The sequence below is a fragment of the Schistocerca gregaria genome, chromosome 3, assembly GCF_023897955.1.
Source record: "Schistocerca gregaria isolate iqSchGreg1 chromosome 3, iqSchGreg1.2, whole genome shotgun sequence".
In the NCBI taxonomy this organism is placed as follows: Eukaryota; Metazoa; Arthropoda; class Insecta; order Orthoptera; family Acrididae; genus Schistocerca; species Schistocerca gregaria.
The window spans coordinates 235800589-235812813 of record NC_064922.1 but is presented as its reverse complement, the minus strand read 5'-3'; the positions used below and the strand labels follow the sequence as shown (position 1 = coordinate 235812813).

At 39.7% G+C, this 12225-nt stretch overlaps 1 protein-coding gene across 3 annotated transcripts in view; it reads right to left on the bottom strand.

The window, feature by feature from the left end:
- LOC126354264 (uncharacterized) overlaps nt 1-12225 on the bottom strand; it is an 80349-nt gene that overhangs the window by 43110 nt on the left and 25014 nt on the right. For all 3 annotated transcript variants that reach the window (XM_050003790.1, XM_050003789.1, XM_050003791.1), the window contains exons 4-5: nt 6709-6883; nt 3950-4206 (exon numbers count right to left, since the gene is read on the bottom strand). In XM_050003790.1, coding sequence (XP_049859747.1) covers nt 3950-4206; nt 6709-6883 — 432 coding nt within the window. The remainder of the gene's footprint in view (nt 1-3949; nt 4207-6708; nt 6884-12225) is intronic.

Below are 12225 nucleotides of genomic sequence, written 5' to 3'. Positions count from 1 at the left end.
AAGACATATTTGGCCGTGATATCTCATATACTTATGATAATGATCCTGGAAAGAAACTACAAACGTCATGTCAGGCACAATTAAGACAATGCTCCTGAATAAACCCTGGAAAGAGACAATACTAATTTTATAATATTATAACCATACCTTTACCATCTATGGATCTGAAGTATGAACGTAAATGATGAAACAACTACTGAGAATTAGAGTGGGGAAATGAGATTTTTGGTGGCATACGAATTAGAAGATCACAAGAACAGTAAGATAAAAGAGGAGCTCCATGTTCTACAAGCAGTAAAATAGACCCAACAATATAGAAAAGAATGACATAACCGTCTACTATGTATGGATCAAACATGAACACCAAAGAAACAGGCAAACATATGGCACCAAATCGGTGTAATATGGCTTATGGAAAACAATTTGGAGTCAGCTCGGCATTTTTGGTTTCGTGATGGCCAGCATGTAGGCACGTTCGCTGATTGGGTGAAACAGCAATGTTTTTACAAGCTAGTCTTGTCACTTTTGAAACTTTCTGGGCAATTAAAACTGTGTGCAGACTGGGACTAAAATCCAGAACCACGCATTTTACTGTCAATGCTCTTACTATGTAGGTGACCCTCACAGCTTTACACCACTAGTACCACTTCCTACTTTCAAAACTTCAAAGTTCTTCAACATACCTTGCACTCCTGGATGAAATGATACTGCACAGGAATGGCTTAGCCACAGCCCAAGGGGCTGTTTTCTGATTGATTCTATTGCTCTGCAGTGAAGAGTGAGCACTTTGAAACTTTCAAGCAGATTAAAACGGTGTGCCAGACTGAGACTCCAACCTGGAATCTCAACTCTCATGAGTAATGATCTTACTGGCTAAACTATCGTGGCACAATTAACAACCCACCATAACATCTTCACTTCCACAAGTACCTCTCTTCTGCTTTGTTTTGGTTCCAACACACTATGCAACGATATAATAATGCTGCATAATAAACTACTCTCGATGTTTTACTCTTTCCCAAACAGTCAATCACTACAATACCTTAGTCTTTTCCCAGTTAAAAAATGGATTTCAGTTTTTTCAATGTCCTTCCATCTTCCCCAACCCAATGTTTTACTGGGGTTCCATCTGAAGGATGTAATCAAGGATTCATGTATAAGCCACAGACACATAGAGACACCAGAAAATTTTCAGATTATGCTTCAACTTCCTCCAAAATAATTTTCAAATGTTTTTCCTGTAATATACAGGGTGGTCCAATGCCAGTGGCCAGGCCAAATATCTCACGAAATTAGCATCAAACAAAAAAATAAGAAGAACAAATCTGTTCCGAGCGTGATAGGGCTATGGATGGAACACTAGATGGTGCTGTCATAGGTCAAACTGATAGAAACTACATTTTTTAAGATAGGCACCCCCATTTTTATTACATATTCATGTAGTATGTAAATAATACGAGAGAAGGAAAGTCGCTACTTACCATATAGCGGAGATGGTGAACCGCGATAGGCACAATAAAAAGATTCACACAATCATAGCTTTCGGCCAATAAGGCCTTTGTCAGCAGCACACACACACACACACACACACACACACACACACACACACACACACACATACAACTGCAAATTGCACACACATCTGCAGTCTCAGAGAGCTGAAACTACACTGCATGTAGCAGCACCAGTGCATGATGGGAGTGGCTACTGAGTGGGGGTAAGGAGGAGGAGGCTGGGGCGGGGAGGGGGAGGGATAGTATGGTGGGAGCGGCAGGCAGAGAAGTGTTGCAGTTTAGATGGAGGGTAGGAGAGAAGGTGTTGATGGGGGAGAGGGTAAGTAGCGGAAAGGAGAGAAATAAAAATAAAAGAAATTAAAAGACTGGGTGTGGCGGTGAAATGACGGCTGTGTAGCGCTGGAATGGGAGCAGGGAGGGGGCTGGATGGATGAGGATAGTGACTAACGAAGGTTGAGGCCAAGAGGGTTATGGGAACGTAGGACGTATTGTAGGGAAAGTTCCCACCTGCGCAATTCAGAAAAGCTGATGTTGGGAAGGATCCATATGGCACAGGCTGCGAAGCAGTCATTGAGAAGAGGGTTATCATGTTTGGCAGCGTGTTCAGCTACAGGGTGGTCCACTTGTTTTTTGGCCACAGTTTGTCGGTTTGTTGGTTGTCATGCCTACACAGAATGCAGCACAGCGGTTGCAGCTTAGCTTGTAGATCACGACTGGTTTCACAGGTAGCCCTGCCTCTGATGTTATTGGTAATGTTAGTGACCAGACTGGAGTAGTTGGTGGTAGGAGGATGTATGTTGCATCTAGGTCTATTACAAGGGTATGAGCCATGAGGTAAGGGATTGGGAGCAGAGGTTGTGTAAGGATGGACAAGTATATAGTGTAGGTTTGGTGGAAGGTGGAATACCACAGTAGGAGGGGTGGGTAGGACATTTCTCATTGCAGGGCACGGCGAGAGGAAATCGAAACCCTGGCAGAGAATGTAATTCAGTTGCTCCAGTCCCGGATGGTACTGACTTACGAGGGGACTGCTCCTCTGTGGCCAGACTGTGGGACTTTGGGAGGTTGTGGGAGAGTGGAAATATAAGGCAAAGGAGATATGTTCCTGTACAAGGATGGGAGGATAATTATAGTCAGTGAAGCTTCAGTGAGACTCTCGGTATATTTAGAGAGGGACTGCTCGTCACTGCAGATGTGACGACCATGGGTGGCTAGGCTGTACGGAAGGGACTTCTTGGTATGAAATGGGTGGCAGCTGTCGAAGTGGAGGTATTGCTGGTGGTTAGTAGGTTTGATATGGATGGAGGTACTAAACTGCAACACTTCACTGTCCGCCACGCCACTCTCACCATACTATCACTCCCCCTCCCTGCCCCAGCCTCCTCCTCCTTACCCCCACTCAGTCACCACTCCCATCATGCCACTGATGCTGCTGCTTGCAGTGTAGTTTCAGCTCTCTGAGACTGCAGATGTGTGTGCAAGTTGTGCTTGTGTGTGTGTGTGTGTGTGTGTGTGTGTGTGTGTGTGTGTGTGTGTGTGTGTGTGTGTGTGTGTGCACGTGCGTGTGTGTGTGTGTGTGTCTACTGCTGACAAAGGCCTTAACTACTCAATACTATTCAATGAAGCCCGACCAACAGGCATTACATGCATTGATCAAAAACGACAGTGTATTGAGAATGGCTAGTTTCTAGCTAAAATCTAGATCTGCCAATAAAATTTAAAAAGGATAACTGACAGCTGAAATCTATTATTTACATCTGAAAAACTTAAAATTTTCAGGGCTCACACCAGTACATGTAAATTTATTTATCAACAATAATAATTCTAAAGTCTCTGTGAAGTTTTCCAAATGTTTTTCTTTTAAATAATAACAATTTATTCATTTGTAGGTGACATCAATCACTTACAACAGCTTCCAAGAAACAACTCAACATTGCAACTGTTTGGGGGGAGGGGGGCAGACCAAGAATTATGTCCATACACAGTTCTGTTGCTTAACCCAGCTTTCTAAAGTTTAATAGGTATACACTAGATGTATTAACCCAGCACTGTATATCCTATCATAAATCTTTCATTTCTCATATTTGTTTTAAACTGGCATTATGTGAACTGTTTACGAAGAGACTCATTCTGAGACAGAATAGTTTTGGGCCTGATGGTACCATGGAACCTGTGAAAATATGTTATCAGAAAGGGATTTCTTTGATGCTGAAATTCTCTGAATACAGTAAAATGGAGTGGATGTTATTTTTAAAGCAATGAAAATATATCCTAAAAGCATTGCTGCACAGTAAGTTCTTGAGAAAACTTGTGTTACATAACAGCATGCCACACTTCATCCCATCCTTCTATACTTACACTTTTGGATGCTAACTGACTGACTTTTTGACATTTATCAAATGACCAGTATGTGTGTGAAAGAGATATTTCCCTACCTTATTAGCACTGGAGAAACCTTCAAGATTTTCAAGATTAGCCCTTAAAAAGTCTGCTAATTTTGAATCAACTTGCTCATAGGTTTTTTGCTGCTTGTGGTGAGCCTTTTTATTTGCAGCATCTGCTCCCATTTCCACTGGGTGATGCAGTGGTAATGGTACACCGAATTCTGCTCCTGCTGCTGAACTTGGATATGCAGCACTTCTTAGTAAATTTGCAGCAGCCTCTTGAACTGAAGGATTTAACTGGCTTGTACCTGAAGGGAGACAGAAAATAAATCTTAAGAATAAACCTGCTGAGTGTAATTTCAATTTCAATTAATATAAAATAAAAGTCATCTGAACCTTAGCTTTAGACACTTTGTAAACAGCACATGTTTAAATAATGAATATAATCTACAGTCACGCATTTTCCCTATGTTCAAAAATGACTGTAACTTACAAAAATGTGAGTACTGTCCAATAAAAATCTTTACTACAATAAATATGTTGTGGGAAAACAGTTGGTTACAGGTCAGTCTGCAGTTTCTGAGTCATTAGGAGCAAATTCCAGAAGACAAACTTCCTGCCAAGGCAGGCTGATTGCTTGGATCAGCACCACACAGAGTCACTTGGCATCTATGGGGGGTGCGAATTTTGGGATTCCACAGGATGCTTGCAGCAGAAGGCTAAAGGATACTCAAATTCTGATTGACACTATTTATTTGCAATCAGACTAACTAATACACTGAAAGCTAAGTCTAAACTTTAGAAAAAAGCGAAGTATACAACTGATATTGTCAGAGTCTGTGGGGTGAGAGCTAACAGAAATAACAATCACTGTCACCACTGCAAAGTTTTAACTTCGAGAAATGCACTCCAAGTGAGAAATACAGACTTGCCAGAGGTTACCCAAGGCTGGTGATGAGCGACAAGGAGTTGGCGTCCCAACAATCTGACTAAGAATTTTCTCTAATATAAAAAACTTGGGTTTTTGAAGGATTGTGGCAGCTCATTATTTCTCTCATGATTGGGGCCATTGTTGTAGCATTCTAACCTGTGTAAACCCAGTCCGAAGACAGTTTGATGCAGCTCTCTACACTACTCCATCCTCTGCAAATCTTTTCATCTCCAAATAACTACTGCACCCATTAGAGCCTGCTGACTATACCCAGCTCTTGGTCTCCTCCTGCAATTTTAATCCCCCACATGACCTTCCAACAATAACGGACAATTCCTTGATGTCGCAGTTCTTTTAGTCACATTATGCCACAAATTTCTTTTCTGCCCAATTCTTTCCAGTGCTTTCTCATTAGTTACACAATCTAGCCATGTAATCTTCAACATTGTTCTGTAGTACCACATTTCAAAAGCTTCAATTCTCTTTTTGTCTGAACTGCTGATTGCCCATGTTTGACTTCCATAAAAGGCTGCATTCTAGGAAGGTGTGAGAAGGCAGCAACAAGACTCTGAAGTGATATGCATCGTATTGCCTTAAGTCAATGTTTTACTTATAAAAATAAATGACAAATCAAAGATCAATGATATGGAACAGAAATAGTTCAATTTTCATAACTTTTTAATGTAGTCTATTCTCAGACTTATCAATCACTAGTTTCATTCCTTACTGAACATCTTCAGATTCAATGCAATTGCAGAGCAACTAGTCAATTTCAAATGTTGTGTACAACATGCTGACTTATGAGGAATATGTACAACACCTGAAACCAACTGGTTGCTCTGGAACTATGATGGAGCCAAAGACACTCAGTAAAGAATGAAACCAATGACGATTTGTGAGGTTTCCTTTGCTTTTGGAGTAGCTTATCAAAATGGCTGTCAAACCAAGGTGGCTCTTTCCCATCCTCACAACTTTGCTCTGTACATACCTGTGCATAATACTACTGAACTAGATCCATTTCTACTCATAATATGCAATCCCAAAGATGAATATTCAATGTTGACTACCTCCTCAAGATTGAAGAATTAATTCCAAAATACTGTACTGCAGCCACATAACATATGTCTTATATCCAAGAGGCTATTTATGTTAAGACAATATTAAAAACTGACAAACTATTATATATACTGGGATGAATTTTCACTATGCAGTAGAGACTGTGCTATTCAAACTTCCTAGCAGATTAAAGCTGTGTGCTGGAATACTTGAAAATGGGACCTTTGCCTTTTGCGGACAAGCACTCTACCAATTGAGTTGCCACTCTCACAGCTTTACTTCCACCAATACCTCATCTCCTGCTGGGTAAAAATTCATTTTGGAAACACTCCCACAGGCTGTGACTAGACCATGTCTACGCAATATCCTTCTTCCAGGAGTGCTCATCCCATGGCATGCACGATAACTTCTGTGAAGTTTGGAAGGTAGGAGAGAGGTACTGAAGAAAGTAAAGCTGTGGAAGAGGTTCATGAATCGTGCTTGGATAATTAAGTCATACAGCACTTGCCCATGAAAGGCAAAGGTTCCAGTTCTGAGTCACAGTCCTCAATATTTTTAATCTGTCAGGAAGTATTCTACATACCTTTGAAGTAAAGTGAACAATAGGGGGTATATCAATCAGTTAAATCAAAAGTTAAGAACACTATTGTCAGCAATTCACGGAAAATGGATAATGAAGATACATTATTTATGATTAGTATAGGGTGAGAAAAGATGTGTTACAGCCGCAGTATATGCCACAGATATTGGTGTAGCCAACTAAATTGTTCCATTTGTCACACATTGCAGACAATGGCACAGATATGAGCCCGGTAATACAAACCTCCTGCTGAATCAGGGATGTATGTAGGTGCACTAAGGTGCATGCCCTTCTGTGTTAGTTCAAGTTGGTTCTTGTAATAACGACAAGCAGCATTTGGGCAATTCTGGACCACATCCACGATAAATTCTTTCTCCATTCCAAAACATTCTCTTCCAATTGTATAGGACTCCATTACCTGCAACCAGAGTGCACCTTATCAACAACAAATTTTAGTTTTCAATACCTGTGATTCTACACACCTATGCAACGAAACCAGAAAATCCAACTGCCTCAACTTTGTGATATAACAACAATAGTAATAATATTAATATAATATGCAAGCATAAAAAGGTCTCTACAGTCTTAGAAGTTTTATTCCAACGTAACTAAAATAATAAGCCTTTTCTCCCTTATGTGCATCAAAGAATCAGATGCGTGAACATGTTTGTTAAAGGCAAATTACAAGATAAGAAACTGCTTCACTATTATCTTAGAGTTAGACTCAATCTGCTTTGGGAGATTTAATCAGAAAAATGTAACGGGGGAACAATTCTCAGCCAAAGGAGGAAGTGTAATGTGGAGTAGTAAAATCAATGCATGATCAGCTGCTCTGATACAATGAGCAGATGAAGTGTATGAATCCAAAACTACAATCAATTTCAAGATGTATGTCATTTGATTTTAATCTAGTGAGGAATTACCTCCGCCCTCCCAAGCCTGGGGTCTCACCTTACAAGTAATGAGGGAAGAGGAGGAGGAATACCATCCACGTAAAAAAAGACTGGGCCTGTAAGGGCCCTTTGCCCTATATCTGTATCACATTACCTATAGTGCATACAGTCCACAGGAGCAGCTATAAAAGGTGTTTGCTCTCCATGTTACGGGTAGGGTAGCCTAAATATATGCTGGCAATAGCTCTACTATGCCTTTGGGAGTAGTGAGCTCATTGTAATAAGGGAGTAGTGAGCTCATTGTAATAATAGCCTACATATGGAATACTTCAAACCGAGCCTCAGGAAAGGTTATGCATACCCTGCAGTGACCCGCAGTTCTTGGGGTTCTGGGTGAACCATGGGTAGTGGATGGCTAGACACTGATTGTTATTATTAATGTGATGACCATGAATGGTGGGGCTTAGTAAAATCAAGTGGAAGGGAAGAGGAAGGAGGAGACTGAGGAAAGAATGCACACTTTATGGAAGCTGTAGACAAGAAGGCAAAAATGGAGGGGCTGCAATAGTAAAACCAACTCTACAAGAATATGTGGACACAATGGAATACACAAATGACAGGATGATGATGATTTAGCTGAAGATAAGTAATATATCGAATGGTTATATCCAAGTATAAGCACCACAGACAGGAAAGAAAGAAGAGAGCAATAAGCAATTCCTAGAGAAATTAGAGAATGAAATTACTGCTTCAGCATATTCTTCTAGGGTTAGTTTCACTTGATCAAAAACTAAACCCTAAATCCTAAGTGCCTTTCAATGAGAGCTGTGTCATCCGCATAAGATTACATTGTTTATCCATATTATGAATAATAGTTATGCCATAATTACTAAGTTTTTGTTTTGCTTACACAATCAATGCCTCACAAAGATCAATGACTACAACAGACATATTCTTCTGTTCATTTAATGCTTCCGCTACACAAGCTAAATTGTTTGCTACTGTTGTTTCCATAGATCTGGATTCTTAAAATCATGATGTATCTCATATAATATGATATTTTTCTTTATGAAATTTACTATTCTTCTTATGAAGGCAGTCTCTACTATTTCAAATATGGTATAGTAAATAGTACTAGGGTGATAATTCCAGGGATCTTTCCATCTCCCTTTTTATATACAGGCACTACATCCCCCACCCCCAAGGCAAGACTGAATTTACAAGAAGAGTCACTTGTTGCATCAATCAATGACTACAATGCTTGATTATCATAGCACATATACCATCTAGGTCTGGGGATGTTATCTGAGCTTTTTGCTACAGGATTTCAACGATTCTTGAGTTTGTCTACTACCTCACCATAACACTAGTTACAAGTGTTATTGATTTCATGTGATGATATGGACCTGTGTATTGCTTTGCATCCTTCTACAGTGTTATTTTATCTCTGGGCTGCCCTATTTGAACCTTTCCTATTTTTGTTTATGGGGGACCACACAGTATTAAGACACATTATCAAGCAGTATTAAGACATATTATTCAAAGTAGTGACTTCATCTAAATAAAAGCTAGAGATAATTATTTTCATCAGTCTATTGCATGGACCCTACAGACAGTTGTCTCTCCAATGCAGAAAGAAGTCAAGGATGCACATTTAATTCAAATGTAAAACAATGAAATAACATTGAATTACTGTATTATGGTGCTAATTCTATGTTAACATATTACATTAAATTTTAGAGTTTCTTGAAAATACTCTTCAATGGAATTGAGGGACTTTCCCAACAGTAATTTCCTGAATTCAGTCTTAAACTTCACTACTTTGTTTACAAGAATTTGATATGCTCTGGTAGGTTGTTGAAAAATGTGTGTACATGTGTATCTGACCCCTTTCTGTACTAAAGAAACCCACTGAAACCTTGCAAGGGTTATTTTTGGCTCTTTCATTATATTCAAGCCTTTCACTATTTCTTATGAAAAATGAAATATTTGTGATTACAAAGGACATTAATGAATGTGTGTATTGTGAAGCATCCTATTTGTCAAAATACCCAGTTTTTGGAAGAGGTCTGTGCAGGATGCTCTTAAATAAACACAGAAATGTTTCCTGTACCACACTTCTGTATAGTGGAATGCCATCCCTGAAATTCCATAACTAATTAAAGAATGGAAATATGCATCATCTTCTATATAAGTAATGATGTTTGCTGCACACATAGTTGACACAGGTGCTTCATTAATTCTAGGCAGTGGGTTTTCTACGAAGGTTATGATCTGTCTGTAATGTTCTACTTCTTATATTTCATTGTTTGAGAAACTTATTTTAGCAGCCTGGGGAGTTTTGTGAGAAGTATTGAAATCTACTTCCTAAGTCTTGTCAAAATTAAATGATAATCCATTTGCTTTCTACCATGTATTGATGTTTTCGAATCTCTCATTAGTTGCCTTTTCAGTAAGAGGACTTGTGTTATTTTTGTCCCTATATTTGTATCAGCCACAAAAAGTAAAAACCATGCTTAATGTGAAACTGAAAGTTTAATATCATTTACATATGTTACGCTGGCAGTTTGCAGTCATGGCTGACGGTCGCACACACCAAGTACTCTGACATTATCAACAGCAGTTGATGAACACATTGTCCCGGTTTGGATAAATTGCACTGCTTTTCATGACTTCCTGACAGTATCTGTTTAAGATTGTTCTTGAAAAATAACGGGCTTCTAGTTTTCATTCATTTTGTGTCTTCTGATACATAAAACTTACACTCAGCAAATACCTGTGTGACATCTACAAACTTATGTTTCACGTCTGCCTGCTGCCTAAAAGTTAGCTGTGCAACTCATCGGAAGGTACCTAACTAACCAACCAACTCAACCAAGCTCGTTGCAGTGGCTATGGGAGTGTGCATTTTGGTGTCTGTGTTGTGTATGTGAATGTATGTGCTATTGCTGGCAAAAAGAGCAGTGCTTGAAAGCTTGTTTTCTGTTATGTATTACTGTGCTTCCTGCATTGATCTTCTCTAGGTGAGTGGTTGCCTTTCCTTTATTTTAAGTTTCTTCCATCCAGGAATTTCCATTACTGTTAAACAGAAAAGTAGTGCTATGTGATAAATGTGGATGTTGCCATAGGTTCGTTAGTATGGGAGAAACATGTCAGGGTTGCGGGTTGGTGTTTCATTGTGTTGACTAAAGCAGGGAAGCCAGTGAATGAGGGCTCTCCCATGGACCTGTAGATTCTGCAGTCGAGACTCACAGAACAGGGAAGAAAGATTTGTACCCTTCAGGCAGAATTAGAAATAGTATATCTTGAATTAGACAGGTTGAAGTGCAAAATAGAAAATGGGAACTGACAGAAGGTGACAAGTCATAAGGAAAAGCAGAAAACCTCTGAAATTACATTTCAAATTCCAATCAGAAATCACTGCATGCAACTCACACCTGGCAGGAGAAGTAAGTGTGGATGATTAAAGGGACCAAGGTAGCACATCATCATCAGTCCCGTTTTCTTTGAACAGATAGCTCTACATGATTGTACATCAGAGACAACCTACCTCACAAAGTCCAGAGGAAGAAAATCCAGAGGTCTATCAAAGGTCAACAAAGGCCAGATAAGGGACAAAACAGAAGGAAGGGAGATATAGGAATAAAGGCAGCCGATGTGCCCCATCCAGAGAGCAGCTGGGAGCCCCCCAAAAGCAGCGAGCAATGAGGGGGACATACATCCCTCACCACTTACCAGAGGTACCCCACTCAGAAACTGCCAACAAAAGACTAGCAACACTGACAGGGCAAGAGAAGCACAGATAGACAAAATATGAAGAAGTCAAACACATCACACAAGATGGGGGAGGAAGAATAAAAGGACTGGGATGGATCACCAAGCCCAGATAGTCACAGCCTGGTCTGAGCAGAGGAGGCAACACAGTGTTCTTCCAACACTTCAATGGGCCAATACGGTTAAGTGGTCCTCCCTTATAGAAAGTGGTAAAAGTCCTAGTAATGAATAAAACCTAATACTAAGTCAGCCACTGAAGCATTGTCTCTTAACACCAGGAGTAGCGAATCAGGGAGATTAAGAATCCACCGCAGGGCAGCTAGGAGAAGTGAAGGGGAGCTCCATCGCGAATGGCTGCCCAGTCAAGACTGAGTGTAGCAGTAGACTCGGGTTGGTGGGGATTTGAAGAAAGAGAACCAAGCTACATGTCAGTGTTGCCAGATCTTGTGTGAAAGCATTCCTCACAGCTCCAGTGCCTTGGAGATCTTATTTTATGGACCCACCTTGTACATTATACAATAATTATGAATAAATTTAAATTTTTTAACAATTTTTCAGTTCAGTGATTTTTTTTTAAATTTTCAAAAGTAGCCTATGTTCTTTTTCAGGGTTCAAGCTATCTCCATATAAAATTTCATCTAAACTGATTTTGCAGTTTAGTTGTGCAAAAGTAATGGGCAGAGTTACTTTTGTTTTTATAAAATGGGGTGTCTACAACAGAAATGTCCCGGTTTCAATGGTATATTAAAACAGTTTAATTTAGACTATTTACAACAAATTGTGCATCAAAGTGAAAGTAAACTAGCTCAGTTTTCCTACAAATATTCCGTATGTGCACCTTTAGTCATACTGTACACATCCAACATAAAATCCAAGTGTCCCCACAATTTGGTTAACAAGTCTGGAGCAAAGGAAGCAACAGTCTTTTCAATTCTGTGTCTCAACCTTGGCAAATTATTAGGTAGTGGCAGAATGTAGACACTGTCTTAGAACATTATGAGTATTTACCTGCCCACTTCAATGAGAAGTTGCCTTGTCACTGAACAACATAAAACCTTCCACATTGTCGTCTTTGGCAACTGAAGCTCAAGAC